At 38.4% G+C, this 17,119-nt stretch overlaps 1 protein-coding gene across 1 annotated transcript in view; it reads left to right on the top strand.

Moving 5' to 3' along the window:
• The window catches only part of MYO3B (myosin IIIB), a 404,571-nt gene that overhangs the window by 159,057 nt on the left and 228,395 nt on the right, over nucleotides 1-17,119 (top strand). The window contains exons 11-15 of the mRNA XM_077883392.1: nucleotides 11,344-11,440; nucleotides 12,393-12,509; nucleotides 13,019-13,123; nucleotides 15,539-15,622; nucleotides 16,644-16,846. Coding sequence (XP_077739518.1) covers nucleotides 11,344-11,440; nucleotides 12,393-12,509; nucleotides 13,019-13,123; nucleotides 15,539-15,622; nucleotides 16,644-16,846 — 606 coding nt within the window. The remainder of the gene's footprint in view (nucleotides 1-11,343; nucleotides 11,441-12,392; nucleotides 12,510-13,018; nucleotides 13,124-15,538; nucleotides 15,623-16,643; nucleotides 16,847-17,119) is intronic.

Below are 17,119 nucleotides of genomic sequence, written 5' to 3'. Positions count from 1 at the left end.
TCCAGATGGTGGCAGAATTTCTCTTTAAAAATATTTTTTTAATGTAAATAAACCTGCTTCCCAGCTCAGCAGTTACTTGGTTTTATAAAACTGGCCAGGATGCAGATAAGCTCTAATCCATTATTATTAAAAGAACATTAAAAGGACTGGAGGTGAAGAAAATAAAATTTCACTAGTCACAAGTTCTGGAAATATTCATGTATTCTGTGGAACATTGTTTACAAGTCAAAAAAGCATCGGAACTCTTGGAGCTGGAGGGATAGTTTTAAGGTGACTGTATCTTGCTGATTTTCCCTGCCACTACCACGTTCCCTTTTGAATAGCTCGAAACAAATTTTTTCCTGCTCTTTTCCCCTTTCCACTGTCATTTGTGTTTCTGTGGCTTACATAGGTAGAGAAAGTCTTATGACTTGGTACCTTTTTAAAACAGTAAGAACTTGCATTTAAGCCCCGGGGAACTAAAATCCCCTTTCTTCCCCTGTTTCTGTTCTTGTACACCAGTCACTTCCCCAAAATCACTCACCTCTCCCTCAGCACACACAGCACTAGCACCAGAAATGAAGATGAAATCAAATCAAACCGACAAAACAAAACGAAACAAAAAACCCAGCATTTAAATGCTCTAAGTTGAATCAAGCCTTTCCTCCTTTTTACAATGTTCTGAAATTTGCTGCAGAACAGTTTTTAAGACTTAGGTTGCAAAGTTATTCAGCTTTTCACATTTGCCGGACTCTGCCTGTCCAGAGGTATGTTCTCTTTTTAAAGACATTCCTTCTTTTTGTATAGAATATCAGACTCCAGTCTCTCTCACCCACTCTCTCTCATTTCTCTTTATCTTTTTAACTGTTTTGCTCTCAAAAGCCTTATATGGTGGCAGAGACTTCTTACAGAGTCTTTGTAATCTTCAGTTTCACTCAGGAGTTTGTGTTTCTTTGAAAGTCTTTAAAAAACAAACAAACAAAAAAACCACACAACCAGCGGTGCCTGGCTGGCTCAGAGTAGAGCATGCAACTCTTGATCTTGGGATCATGAGTTTGAGCCTATTTTGGGTTTAGAGATTACTTTATAGATAAATAAATAAAAATTAAAAACCCCTGCAACCTTAAAAATAAGAATAAAAACTTTAAACAGTTGCTTCCTTAAGAGGTAGGACAGTTGCTTCCTTAAGAGGTAGGAAAATTAATTCTAAAGGAAACACAGTACCTGTGAGACACTTAACCTGCCACTTCTCCCATGTTGTTACTTCCTGTTACTTCCTCATAGCAGCTGGCAATTATGGTTGGCTACATAAGTGTTTTTAAAGCCCACCCAGAAAAACTCAAATATCATTTGATGCTGGTGACTCAATATATCTAAAGTTGTGAGTTTACAAGATAAGGTTGGAAAAGAAAGAACATTTGAGGCAGTTACATAGATGAGTGAGGCAGATGCCCCACCTACCACTTTCTTGTACAATTATGGTCACCCAGAAGGCAGCCCAGTGTGGTGGTTAAAGCCACTAGCCCTGCCAGAGTTTAATCCCAGCTCCACCACTCCGGGACAGGTTGTTACATTGGTCTATTCAGAGGTTTCTTCATCTATAATATGAGGATTCTTTTGAGGGTTAAATGAGTCCATATATAAAAAATAAGTAGAATAGCTCTTGATACAGAGTTAACCATCACAGTATTAGCAGTGTAGTATATGGGGGGTCTATTTAATTCAGAGTTCTCCATTTCTGTTTAATACTACCTACTTCTTGGCTTTAATTTGTATAAATTCATCTCTTTATCATATAACATCATGAAAATAAACAGTACTTAGCTACTGAATGTTAAAAATAACAATTTCTATCTCATTTAAAATATCATTTATTCATTTATTTGTTTAAGAGACATTTATGTGTGCATGTGTCAGGCCCTCTGCTGAACAGAAGGACTACAAAGGCAAATCAGATATAGTTCCTGATAAAGTACTAATAGCCCAGTGTGTGAAACAGACAAGAATCAGATAAGAACAATTCAACATTAAAAGTACCTGGATAAAGGGATGCTGGGGAACACCTGGAAAGAAAAGACCCCTGGAACTGGTGGGGAGATGATCTTTGTATCCTGAAGAATGAATAGAAGAGGAAACAGATTATTCTGGGTAGAGGAGAATAATGAGCAGTGATCAAAGGGCAAAGGTACAGAGGCTGGAGAGAGCTTAAGGAATTTGGTGAACATTTCGTTGGCATTGCTGGAGCTTGGCATGGAACAGGGAGAGGGAGAAACCAGGCAGGCAGGGGCCAGGTCATGATAGGCTACAGAGCTTCCATTTCTTTCTTGGGAACTCAGGAGCCAGTGAAGGTTTTTAAGCAGGCATGTACTCCAGGAAGGTCCTTCTGATTGCAGTATAGAGAATGGATTGGAGCTGGGCAAGGCAGGAGCAGAGAGACAAGTGAACAGATTGTGACAATTTGCAAATAACAGACGATATTAAGGACTTAGTGGTGGATTTGATGAGAGAGAGCAGAGACAGAGAGAGAAGTGTTACAGGGTCTGTCCAAATTGGGCTGCCTCTCTGCCATGGTTAAGACTGCAACCAAACAGAAATTGTAAGACGCTAAGGGACCCAGATCAGTAAAGAGATTATGCTTCCTTTTCCTAACCTACCAAATGCAATGCCAGGTACTTCCAGATATACACAAAGTTTTCAGCTTTCTGTAAGGGTTCTGCAGTGTTCCAAATGGCTCTGAGTCCCTCAGCTGGAGAATTGTTTAGTTTTGAGAACCAAATGCAGAGAAATGAAACCTACAGACTGTAGGGAAAACTGTCTTACTGTTCCTGCAAAGTCAGGGAATGTTCTTTCCACTTTAGTATTTTCTCCAGGGGAGAGAGAAGTTGATGGTTTGAGGGGAAGACGGCAGGTTCTTAAAGAATGGGGCAAACTTGGACAGGTGAAGTGGAGGATCTTATGTAGAGGGACACATTGAAAATAAAGAGGGAGAGGAGGTAATAGAGGAAGCAAGAGGAAGTGGGAACAAGGGCCTAAGAGAAGGGTTGACCTTAGGAAGAACCTCTAGATTGAGGAAAGACACAGAAAGATTAGATGAAGATATCTGGAAAATTTGAGGGGTGAGAGTGGGATAGGGAAAGGGGGTCCTATGAGGCAACTCATGTTGAATGCCCTTTATCTTTCAAAAAAAGTAAGAAAGATGGTCTCAAAGTTGGGAGTGGGCTGTGGACACCAGGGAAATGTTAACTCTTTGGAACAGCCACTAGGAGGAATATTATAAAGGGTCCATTAAAGATGTTTCTAGCAGCAATGGCCACGATAGCCAAACTGTGGAAGGAGCCTCGGTGTCCAACAAAAGATGAATGGATAAAGAAGATGTGGTTTATGTATACAATGGAATATTACTCAGCTATTAGAAATGACAAATACCCACCATTTGCTTCAACGTGGATGGAACTGGAGGGTATTATGCTGAGTGAAGTAAGTCAGTCGGAGAAGGACAAACATTATATGTTCTCATTCATTTGGGGAATATAAATAATAGTGAAAGGGAAAATAAGGGAAGGGAGAAGAAATGTGTGGGAAATATCAGAAAGGGAGACAGAACGTAAAGACTGCTAACTCTGGGAAACGAACTAGGGGTGGTAGAAGGGGAGGAGGGCGGGGGGTGGGAGTGAATGGGTGACGGGCACTGGGTGTTATTCTGTATGTTAGTAAATTGAACACCAATAAAAAAAAAAAAAAAAAAAAAAAAAAAGATGGACATGATGATTGCTCAATAGCACAGAAAACCCAAGAGGAACTTAACTGAATAGCATTCCATTGTAGTGAAGTTAATCACCATTTAAAATAATGCATGTAGAGCATTCAGCACCAGAACCTCTAAAAAAATGTACCTTTACCACCACTGCCTTTCCTATTATCTTTTGCAATTCTTAGTAAAAGGGTAGGAGTAGAGGAAGCAGATACTCTGGTCTTCAGATTGGAGGCTAACTTGATGGACATGATGGGTGGACAAGGGAGCAGAGGAATAAAGATGAGGAAAGTATCCTTGGGATCTTTTGGGGATTTGGAAGAAAGTGAGGCCAGAAGTGGCTTTTTAACCTTTGAGGCCTGGTCTAGGTCAAGAGACTGGCAGTCGCAATGCAGATAAAGAGCAGATTCAGTGAGTGGTTGGTGAGTGGACTGTAGTAGAACTGAGACCTTGGGAACTTTTGAAAAATAACTGGGAACTAGTCATGGCTGAACTTGTAGAGAAATTCAGTGGAGTTAGAAAAGTTGTTGGAGAGTGGACAAGTTGAGGAACCCTGAGATCAGTTTGTGGAAAGAAATAACAAAGTGGTTGATCAGGGGTGGGAAAACCAAAGACTGATACCAGGGGAATAGAGAGAAAGGAAAATGGAGGTCAAGTGCTGGAGGAAATGATATACAGGAATGATGTGGCATTTTTAAAAGGTGAAAGATTGGTTAGGGAGAAGTATGGCTGAGAAATGCAGAGAGGAGCAAGGAAGATGCCCCTTCTGCTACCTTCTCACAGTGAGTAGGTGGAAAGTGAAGTTGGGTCAAACGCCTTATGGGGCAGTGATCTACTTCAGTTCTGTTGAGATGAGTACGTGTTCAAGAGAAGGCTAGGAATCATGGGAGCTTGTTCACTATAGACGAGGAACTGCTTGAATGGTGGTGTACATGAAGTGTGCATGAAGAATGACTTGAATGGTGGTGAAACCCCATCTCCCCTCTCCTGGATCTAAGCAGTCTAGCTCTTCAGAGTGATCTAGTTGTGTGGAAAGTGAAGCCACGATCCATTCCCCCTTTTACATCATGTATGTGAGGCCCCTATGGAGGAGCAACATTGTGTTGAGATTTGATACCCATTTGATACCCAATGCTGACTATAGTGTATGAGTGTAACTGTTGGAATTTAAGTTTTTCCAGTAATTCAATAATTTTGCCATAGCATATATTTGATTCAGGTATGATAGAGTAGTTTTGAAGCCAAGGCTTACTCTCTCAAAGGAGGTTAAAAAGCCCTAAAATCCCCTGAACAGTAGTTGGGAGCTTTATTTTTTTACTTAATCATCAGGGATGCTTTTAAGCAGTTTGGCCATTTCCTTTACATCAGCTCCCATTTCCTCGGCCTTCAACACGACTTTTCCCCCCAGGGATGAAATCCCTGACTTCATCAACTGTCTGGAATATGAGTGGAGGCAGGGAAGATGCTGGGTAGGCTGTGCTATGATTCCCTCCTGCCTTCCAACCTCCCATCATGGGCCCAACTGCAATCCTTAGTAAAATGACAAGATCTAACATGTCTTTCCCTTGTGGGTGGCTTGGGCCTAACTGAAACCACAGATTTTAAACCCTCAAATGCCAGGGGTCTACTGTAAGTAGTATTTGGTAGAAGAATTAAGTTGCTGGTTGTTTTCTGCTCTGTTTAATGGATTTTGATTCTACTTTTGCAGTTTGCCTGAGGCTGGTTAAAACAATTACCTCAGCTTTTCTGATTTTCTTTTCAATGTGCAGTGACCTTTAAAAACAGATTTCTCACTGCTTAATTGTCTAGCCTTCTCCAGTAAGCCTTGCTCATTTGCTTCCTCTTTTACCTTCAAACATGCATATATATTCACATCTAACATAATACATACACTCATGAGCTCCTGGACTCTTTATGTAAATGAATGAATTTTTTTTTTTTTTAAGATTATATTTATTTGAGAGAAAGAGAAAGCATGAGCAGGAGGAGGGGCAGAGGGAGAAGCAGACTCCACTGAGCTAGGAATCAAATGAGGGCCTCCATCCCAGGACCTTGGGATTATGACCTAAACCGAAGGCAGATGCTTAACCAAATGAGCCACCCTGGCACCCCTAAATGAATGACTTCTGAATGATTACTTTATCAAGTGCTGAAGATACATGACACAAAAGAGATTAAAGTGCTTCCTGTTCTCCTAACAGACAAGAAATAAATCCACACCAATATAATTAGTATCTGCTATCTATCTATATGTCTGTAACTGAGTGAATAAATTAATATTTAATTTTCTGATGTAGTCACTGATTCTTGCTGCCTAGAGAAGGTGAGTATATCAAATTTATGACTGATGATAAGATGCTGATTGATTGGAATTCTGGCCAAAATCATGCTTAGATGAAAAACTGGGAGTTACGATGATTTCCATCCAAACAACTCTATTTTTTAATCAATGTATTGTAATGTTTGCTTGATAGATAAAAACTTAAGTTCTAGGTCAAGATAGAGCTCATGTAGTTAAAGTTATCTAGGTGGTATCTCTACCCATATTTGACTCTCAGTAAAATGGTATCACACCTAGATGGTCTGCCATTGTTTTTTCTCATTTTAGGTCCATGATTATATAGTTACAGTCAAATAAAAGTTTCTCTTTCATTAGCTCTGCTATCAAAGGATATATTGAAATGTAAATAATGATTTGGAAGAAATATAATAGTACTACTTCTCCAGTTTTGAGTAATAGTTTCCTCACTATATGGGTAGAATGCATTGAATGTGGTGATAAGGGAGTTCCTCTGAACTTTCAGGTTCCTCTGATCTATCCAACTTGTCAAGTTGTGCCTCAACTCTGTCCATGGCCACCAAAGCCTTTGTCCTAGAATCTTGAGGACCACCACTTTTGAGCCTGGACCTTTTTTCTTACTACTTCTATTCTTTCCCCCTTTTTTCTCCACCTTCAACAGATTTTACTTCCTTTTGTATGTGGAATCTGATGGAAGAGTTAGTCATTCTCCATTCCTTCCAGTTCTACTCTTGGATGGAGGGGAGGGCTCTGAGCCTGAGTGTGGAGGAACTGTTGTAGAGGTATCCTTCACAATGGTCCTGTCACAGCATGACTGTTCCTAAAATGCCATCAGACATTTTTCAGTACAGCATTGAATCTCTCTTTACTAGCATATCTTCTGTAATTAGTAGGCTAAAAAGTTTTACTTCCTTCCCATCCTGAGTTATGATTTAGAGGGTCTTCTTTTGCTTTGTTCTTCATCATAGTTGGTGGTAAAGGGAAGAACGCATCCTGCTGCACCTATGTGAAGCCCCATTTTGACCTACTTACATGGAAGTCACTGCTTCCATGGGCATAGTTAACAGATGGGAAGAGGCTAGGGATTAAGGAATTACTTTCAGACAAAATATATAATATTTGTCAAAATCTTCCTATGGCCAGCAGCTTGAACAGAGAAGTCTGTAGCCCATTGATGAGATATTAAAGAGTATCATACACAAATGAGGTTACCCATAATGCAGGCATAGAGATGAAACTATAGTAAAGGCAACAGTACTTCAGGGATTTATTCCCAGAGAACAATGCCCCGTGTCTGAACCAGCTTGGTACCCTCTACAGCTTGTTTCTCACTCATGGGCTGGATCTAAGACATTCCAAAGTATCTCCCGTCTTCTACCTCATCTGTGCCTACCCTTGTCTTATAGGAACTGTTAGCCTCTGCCTATCTCACCTACTCTTCAGATCCAGTTCTTACTCTCCACCCATTTCCTTGGACTTGATGTTTCAGACTTACCCTTGTTTCCCTCTTACCTGAGCCAGGAATTCTGACACCAATCCTCCTTTTCCTGATCCCTGAAACCTAAGGTCAGTCCTACTCATTACCTACCAGCTCCCACCATCCCCAAATTCCAGGAAACAGCCCAACCCAGAGTTTTGAGTTTCTTCTTTTCTAAGCTTTACCCCCACCCTCCCACAAACTCTATTTGTCTAGGAAGTCAGGCTTTGCAGCCAACATATTTAGAGCTTCATAAAAACAAGTAAGAATCTAGCAAAAAGCAGTATGGACTTTGCTGGGATTTGAAAATGTCTTTTGAGTCGTTAAAACTTATCCTTTTGATTTAATAGAATGCCTTTTGCTATTCATCCATCCACTTACCTATTTATCCATTTCTCTGAGCTTTGAAACATTCAATCCAAGTACCTTGTAGTTGGAAATTTGTAATTTTCACATTAAGAATTCTTCAGCAAAAATTGATAATAGATGCTATTCTCAAGTAAGGCACTAGATGGAGCATGTGAATTTAAAGGAAATTTAAGCTGGTAATGACCAGTGATGACGACAAATCATTTAATGAAAGAAAACTAAAAAATTTAAACCAAATTATTTTTATTAGTTTCAACTAGAAATAGACAAATATAAAACAACATAATACTTTTTATTAATATTATGTAAAGTCCAGGATAATTTTTTAAAAACAGGTAAGAACTGGAATAAGTAATTTTTTGTCTTCAGAAGACTCCAAAGGAAAATGGAGCAGGTGGCAGTTTCAGAACACTAGTCGGGGAAGGCAGAGATGGGGCTAAGAGATATTTTTTTTCCACTGGTTGAAAAAATGAATCTGTCTTGATAGAGTGGAAATATCTTGCACCAACATCAATTTCTAGATTGCCTGCTTCAATTTTGGAAGCAAATAAGTCTAAGGAATTTGATTGCCAACAAACGTGGGAAGAGACCATATGTGGCTAATCATAGCAGGTGAAATCTTTTAAAAGTTGTTTATAAAATATTAAAAGGGGAAGATTTTTATGAGAATCAGGCTCAGATTTTCAGACAGTATCTGCATGATTCCTGGAAATTAAATCTGTACTGGTATATAGACAATCTGCTGCAAGATTCAAAAGATGACAGTTTTGATCCTGGTGGTATTACATTGTACATGTTCACCTTGAAAGTCACAACTTTATTTCGAGTTTATTTATTTGTGATATTACAAGTGAGGTTTTGTCAGTATTTGCATTTTTGGTTGGCTATAAAAATGTCATCTAGTATGAAACTTGACATCCCTGTATGTGGTTCGGGTCAGGAGTTCCTGGAGGAAAAAAATAATCCGTGGGAAACTTGCCATTGATTCAGTGGTATTTGAAATTCTGATTTCCCCAGTCTTCCTGTTATGTTTACTTCTGAAAGGCCTGTGCTTTCTGTCTAGGATATTTAGTTGTATTCAGTAGGAAGGTAGAGTGGAGAGTGCTTACTCCATCTTGACTTGAACCAGATCTGTGGATGATTTTTTTAATTCCTCATTTTCTTTGTTGAAGATGTATAGAATAAACTCTAACTTAGCCTATTTGATACAATTGTAAGGTAAGGATTTAGGAAGATTAATTAGATGTATTTAATATGTTGAAAATTTAGTTTTCTTAAAAAATGTGTCATGATATTTCATGATGAGCTTCAAGGAAAAAAAATGCTTAGGTTTTACATGAAGGGGATTTGGCCGGAAAATATGCACCCTTCTGCTGTTTTATTTAGCAAAGTTGCTAGCCAAAAGCAGGCAGCAGTTGAGTTTTAGTAAAAGTTTGTATTTTAGTTCAATCTGATTTCTCTTTGACATCGCTATTATATATTACAGCACAGATGAATAAAGCCTTCTGTTTAATAATTTTAAAATGCTTAGGTTGTACGTTTGATTTTATTAAATAAAATTAAGCTTCAGCTGTTTTGGATCTCTATATGAATTAGCAGCAAAACTGGCTCCAGCACTGGAAATGACTAATACCATGCTTCAAATACCCCTTCTTCAAATCTATCAATTATGGGAATTGGGAAGTAAAATTTAACAGGCAGGGAGGAAAAAAGTGTTTTCTTTGCCCATCTCTATCATATTTTAAAGTCAAGATTTAATATGTAGAGCTATTGAATTTGCTTCTTTCTTTTTACCTACTTCTGTGAAATGCACACAACAAGGGACAGAGCGCACAAAAGGATGCCATGATGCCTACATGGTACTTACAGCAAAATGTTCAGTAAAACTAACTTCTGGGGCCTGGCAAAATAAAACTGGGTCCTGTGAAGCTGTGATGATGGTGAGCATAAAAGGTGACAGTGACATACTGTGTGGTGGTACTGCTGAACCGACGGTACCTCGAAGGCATTTTACATGTGATTTTGTTTAGTTATTGGTATTTTGAGTAATATGTGGAGTTGTGTAAATTGTTGATTCCAAATTTTGACAAGGTTGTAACAGTAGTACTTGGTACATTTTTTTTCAACTCTTTTGCATTTGTATATCCATGACTGTATTACTTTCACAGCACCACCCCCCCTCGCCCCGAGCCTCCCCCATCCTACCCCACGAGATAGATACTCATGAGAGGTTCTGTTTATAGATAGCAGCAAACTGCCATGCTGGCTGTTAAGGGAATTGCTAAGTGGCCCACGAGACATTCCTCAGAACCCTGAAACAAGGACCCAGAGTTTTAACTTCCTAGCTACCTCTTTCCCCCTATACCACATGGAGTAGTGATACCTTTATGCAGAAATTATGGGAAAGTCTACTTTGACTTGAACTAATTTTATACCTTCAAAAACTATATTTTGGTTTGCCAAAGGAGATTAGTGTTGCTTGCCAACTAAGTTTTTTATTTTTATTTTTTATTTGTGCCAACCAAATTTTTTAAATGTCTGTAGAGTAATGCCCTCTCAGAGAAAAATCTCACATATATAGACAAGGGTATACATATAAAGATACTGAGTGGTGTTTTGTTTCTAATAGGAAAAAAGTGGAATCAATCTAAGTGTTGATGATCACAGGACTGGGTAAACAAATTGGCATATATTCATATGGTGTAATATATATAACCCAGTGATTAAAGAGACTGAAATATGGATATGTATGTGTATGTCCATGTATAGAGTTAAAAAAATTACAACATTGAGTGGGGAAAAAACAATTTTACAGAATGAAACAGTATATCATTTTTATAACTAACATAGAATATGTATTTGCTCACATATATGACCAATATTTTAAAATAGATTGGAAGGATACTCAACAAATAGTAGTCATTCAGGAAAGGGGAGTGGGATGAAATATTGGTAACAAAGGGATTTCAAATAAATAAGGTAAAATATAAACATTTTGATTCCTTGATATTTGCTATATTATTCTCTAAAATTTTCTGCAGTTTTAAATATTTTTCAAAAAGTTGGAATTGATACTGGTGGATAGCATGAGAGGACCTCAAGGATAGTACCTGGGTGAGAACTATATACCTGACCATTAACAGAAAGAACATGAGATATTTATTTCTGGAAAAGCTGCTTTGCATTTAAGAACGAATAGAAGTATTAGCTGGGCCCATTTGGCAATATCCCTCACTGTAATAGAAGGCAGGCTTGAGGTCTGGAGCTCACCTTACTCCTGATAGCTCTATAGCAACAGGGAGAGGGCCCTGCAGCTTGGGGACCTGGACTTGCTCTTCCTCTCCCCATCTCTGAAGTCTCTGACTGAGCATATCATGTGGTAAGATTATGAATGAAGCATTCTCATTGTCTACATTCTGCTACACTTTATACTGTGTTAACTGTAATATTCTCTGGATAAATTTCTAGGCATGAAAGAATGCATACCAGAAGACCCTATCACGTGGAAAATGCTGAAAAATACTGCCTTGAGGATGATTTGGTGAATTTAGAGGTTCTGGATGAGGTACTAAATATTTAGTAGGCAATTCTCAGCGATGACATTTGTTTCATGTGAATGGTCTGACCTTTTTCTTGTAGACATGCTCTCCTAAGGTCACTTGAAAATTTAATTGTTTGTATAGCCTTGGGGTGAAGCTGAGGGAGCATTTGGTTGCTGTGACTATGATTCCATGTTGTGTTCATTTATAGTCCCCCAAATGTCCTAAATGATGAAGAGGAAAGGATTTGCATTTTTTCCAATAAAGCCCTTTATATTGTGAGCCTAAATTATTTATTAAATCACCAGAAATTATTTTCTGTTTTAGAGAAAGTGCAGTTTAATTTTTACATCAAGATAGTTGTGTGTTCTTCATAAAGAGTAGCTTTATTTAGGGAAATAGTGAAGGATAATATAGCTTGAATTTTGAATTTGAAAACTGTGATAATCCCCATTTAAAGTATGCATGTTTAATAGAGCTGTTAATTGCACTGGAACTGCTTTTGCTGATTATAACTCTAGAGACCTGTAACTACAATGCATGAATCACTAAAGTGTAACATGGAAGTGTTTAATTCCATATTCCCACTGCATAAATTTCAAGTGTACTGCTTTGAGAAATGAAGTTGCTGTTTTTTGCTATACTTTATCAATAGGAATGGCCTATCAAATAAAATTCTAAGTAGAACATTTTGTTTCGGGTAAGACAGGTTTTTCATAATAACAAAACCTTTGTTGGATATCTCAGTGTCCTTTAGCAGGTGCTAAGTGGGCCTAATTCTTTCAGTATATTCCTATTTTTTTTCTTCTTCCAAAGCAAATATCTGCATTTAGGATCCTTCGGGTCATAGTATGATTCAAATTGATGACTTTTATCTTTTATAAGAAAGCATTCTCATAAGACTAAATTTGTTATTTTTTTAATTCTTTCTTGGTTGGAAATAATGTTTACTCTCAGTACCATTTATCCTCCTCTTAGGATACAATTATTCGTCAGTTGCAAAAGCGTTATGTGGACTTGCTCATTTACACCTATGTTGGAGACATCTTAATTGCCTTAAACCCCTTCCAGAATCTAAGCATATATTCTCCACAGGTAAGAAGTGCTATTAGAATATGTTGCTTCTTAATAGGAAATTAAAAACCACAAGGGAAAATGAAAAGGGAAAAGTGAGAACAAACGTATGCTACTTTAGCGGTGTTAGCCCAACCTGCAGATAATCAACACAGAAGAAATTCTTATATTTCAGGGGCAACTTTTTAGAGCAAGATACAACAATAATAGCCAACATTCATTTAGTGCTTGCTACCTACCAGGTACTAGCTTATCTCACTTCTCATTATCCTGTGAGGCAGGCACCATTATTAAAGCTGTTGGGCAGATGAGGAGACTTAGCATGGCAAAGTTAACTTCCTTGCAAAAACTCATGAAACTAGTCAGTGAAGAACTGGAAATTGAACTTAGGCCTGCAGACTTCAGAGCCTGTGGCTCTACTCCCTTCCTGATACTACAATTCCCCTAACAAGTGACAAAGCCTTGGTTTCATGGGCAACAGGTACTGGAGCATTAGATATTTTCTTTAAATTAATAATTTTTTTCTTCAGTTTTCCAGACTTTATCATGGGGTGAGACGTGCCTCCAATCCCCCCCACATATTTGCATCAGCAGATGCTGCTTACCAATGTATGGTTACTTTCAGCAAAGACCAGGTAAAACCTCTCCTTCCTTTCCTGCCAAGTTACATAGTGGAATGTATTCTTTCTTCCTTTGCAGCTCTTATGTTTTCTGGAAAACTCCATTCTTGTTGCTGGTGCTGGTCCAAGGAAATAGGACATGAAATAGTAGGTAGTGAAACAGGAACAGTGATAAAGTTAGAGCAGCTGGAGAACATGAAAATTCTTTTGGGTAACATGAAAAATTCACATCAAGAGCACTCATTTTCCCTGATAAAATGTAATAAGAATGTTTCTAATATGAATATGAGAACATAGAGCCAACACAAACCTGATTACATGGCAATGACTATACTAAAAACAGAATGTAGAATGACATAAATGAAATTCCTTCTTATTAAGGTTTCAGAATTTTCATGGTTCAGTCCTTTTTGTATGAAATACTGCATACAGGTTGACAGTGATTGAGCCCCACACCATTTAGCTGCTGAGAAATCGTGGTGGATTTGGTAAAGACTGAACAGATTTTAAACTTAATTCTAATTAAACCCAAACCTCACCTATACAGCTTCCTTTTCTGGACCTTCAACTCAAGGTGGTAACATATCCAACCGTTGATCCTTCCTTTACATTCAGTATGTGTATTTTCCTTTGTGTGTTTAAGTCTGTTTGAGATATAAGTAATAAAGTTGATGGGAAAATTTTATGTGAGAGTTACCATGTGTAAGTTTCCTGAGACCTATAAAGTCCCAGCTTTGGGTTTGCTGAGGAATAGTTGAAACTATAACACTGCAACTTACAAAATAGAAAACATGGATTGACTATAGGTTAGAAACTTGGCTTCTCTAAGTTCTTACCTTTCCCAGAAACTTGTGAAATGACCATGGATTCCATAGAGAGGAAGTCAGTGGAGAGAGATACATGTATTTCTCAAGTTGAGAAGTTGCCCTACTGTGTTCTTTTCTGACACTGAAGGTTGTGTCTTTTCCAACACCAACCAGTTCTTTGATTCTGCAACAGCAACTGGATGTCTACCAATTCAATTTCATTCAATTCTAACACTCACCTCCCAGAGTTAGCACAAACCCCATGGTTAGGGCTCAGTCCCAAAGACTGCCCCCATTTCAGATGCCAGCCACAAAAAGGGTGGCACACCAGGCTACCCACACTTCTGCCAATCCACAAATTCCAGAGTTTCCACAACCACCCGTGGGTCTGACCATTTACTAGAATGACTCACAGAACTCAGGAAAACACTTTTTTAAACACTTAAATTTGCTGGCATAGTATAAAGGATATAACTCAGGAACAGCCAAATGGAAGAGATTACACAGGGCAAGATATAGGGGAGAGAGGTTGTGCCAAGCTTCCATACCTTCTCTGGGCATGTCCCCTCCCAGCATCTCAAAGTGTTCATACCAGAAGCTCTCTAAATCTTGTTGTTTAAGAATTTTTATGACTCAGTCAATCTCTAGCCCCTCTGTCTTCCCAAGCAGCTGGGATGATGGAGCTGAAAGTTTCCACTCTCATCATGTATTTGGTCTTTCTGGTGACCAGCATCCATAGGAAAATTATCCTGGGTCCTACCTTGAACCATCTGGTTAGCATAGGTTTGGTTGAAAGGGACTTTTTTTTTGTAAATTACAAAAGATGGTCCTGTTGCCCCTATGATTCAGGAAGTTCCAAGAGTCTTAGGACCTCTGTGGCAGGAACCAGAGACAAAGACCAAATACACGGTTTTTTATTCTGCCACACCCACTAATCCTCCTGATACCTAAAGAGCTGCTAGGGAGGAATGATAAAAAGTTCAGTGTTACAAAAAAAAAAGAAAATTGTCCAAGGATATGGGCTGGTCACAAAAAAGAAAATATGAATAATTTTTTTTATGAATAATTTTAAACATATGAAAAGATCAACCTCACTGATAATAAAAGAAATGCAAATTAAAACTACTGAGAGACCATTGTTTTAGGTTTCAGATTGGCAAAAATCCAACATACCCTATTTGTGAGACTGTAGGAGAATAGGCACTTTTACCAATTGGTCCAGTCCTTAAGAAAGCAATTTGGTACTATATCTAATTTACAAATGTCTTTATCTTTTAGTTCAACAACCCATTTCTAGGAATTTATTCTACAGGAAAACCTACGTGTAAATATAATGCCCTATATATAGGGTTATTCATTGCAGTATTCCTTGTAATAACATAAGGAGTATCTGTCAACATGAGACTGGTTAAATAGACTGTGGTGCATCTGTACAGTGAAACAAGCAGCTGTGGAAAAGTGGAAGAAGCTCTCAGTGTATGCAAATGGAAAGATTCCTATGATACCTCGTCCAGTGAAAAATTAAGGAGTAGAGTAGTGGATATATTGTGAAAGCCATCGCTGAGCATACAGGTTGTTTACTGTGCTATGAATGCTCCACTCTCACTCCCATTTTCTATACCAGTGCATTGTCATCAGTGGAGAAAGTGGCTCTGGGAAGACAGAGAGTGCCCACCTGATTGTTCAGCATTTGACTTTCTTGGGAAAGGTATGGACTCCCTGCTTTGTGTGTCATGGTTCAAATCCTTGCAGCATCACTGCATATTTTATAAATGGTGGAAATGCTGGTTTTCATTAGTGGTAACATAAAAACCTCCCATCTTTATTATGTTTACTTCCCGATAGCTAGGCATCTTAAGATGTCAGCATGCCATCCTTCTTTCACATAGTGAGGAAAATAATGCCAGCATGAATTTACTAGATTATCAGAAATTAATTTTTCATGTTTTGAATGTAATAGAAACATTTAGCCATTAAGTAATAAAAGTGGTTAACCACTAGGAACAAGATCAAGGACAGCCACTAAGGCACTTAAAGGATTGGAAAATAGAAATCTTTGAGCAAACATTGAAGGAAAAATGGAAATTTTTAGCTTGGTGAAATGGACATTGAAGGACTGACCTGAAAAGTGGTCTAGCAGTTACTTATACTCAGAACTAGTGTATTATGAGACTAGGATAGCATTTAAGGAGTACTTTTTAGAAATAAAGTTTATTGAATATTATAATGGATGCCTGAGAAAAGTTATGGGATCTATTTAAAACTCTTTCTAAACTGTTTGGGCATTTTATCTGTCAAGGATTATAAGTGAAGTGTGGCTGGATATAAAAATTGATTACCTGGGACACCTGGGTGGCTCAGTGGTTGAGCGTGTCTGCCTTTGGCTCAGGTCATGATCCCATGGTCCTTGCATCAAGTCTTGCATCAGGCTCCCTACAGGAAGTCTGCCTTCTCCCTCTGCCTGTTTCTTTGCCCATCTCTCTCTCTCTCTCTCATGAATAAATAAAGCAATTTTTAAAAAAAAATTGATAACCTAATCTGGCCTCATCTGATGCCTGTGCCCCTGGGGAGTTGCTCATCTGAGAAGACAGTGCTGGTGGTTGGTGCTAATTTCCCCAAGTTCTTCCCGAAAGGATAATGTGAATTTTGGGGGTAGGGAGGGGTCCCTGGCAATTTTGCTAAGGTAATATTTCTGGAAGCTCCTTTTGACTGTTGTCTGTTTGGCACAGGCCAATAATCAGACCTTGAGAGAGAAAATTCTGCAAGTCAACTCTCTGGTGGAAGCCTTTGGAAATGCATGCACTGCCATCAATGACAATTCGAGCCGTTTTGGAAAATATCTGGAAATGATGTTTACACCAACCGGAGCTGTGATGGGGGCAAGAATATCTGAATATCTCCTTGAAAAATCCAGAGTTATAAAACAGGCAGTGTAGGTGCATTATTTTATGACTCTGTTTTTGCTTTGCAAGGTAGACCAAGAGGCTTTGGTAATCTTTTTCTTTTTCTTTTTCTTTTTTTTTTTGGAGGCTTTGGTAATCTTAATGGCTCCATTTCACCCTTGTTCTTAGCATCCCTGGCCCCATCCCCACCCCCAAGCTGCCCAAGAAAAAGAAATTATTTAATTGAAGGATAAGTGGTAATTTTTTACCTAAAAGATGTTTGCAGGCCACATACAAAGGGTTGGGGTGGGAGTACTCTGGGA

The sequence above is a fragment of the Canis aureus genome, chromosome 34, assembly GCF_053574225.1.
Source record: "Canis aureus isolate CA01 chromosome 34, VMU_Caureus_v.1.0, whole genome shotgun sequence".
NCBI classification, from domain to species: domain Eukaryota; kingdom Metazoa; phylum Chordata; class Mammalia; order Carnivora; family Canidae; genus Canis; species Canis aureus.
Note: the sequence above shows the minus strand (reverse complement) of the source record. Positions and strands in the feature narration are given on the sequence as shown.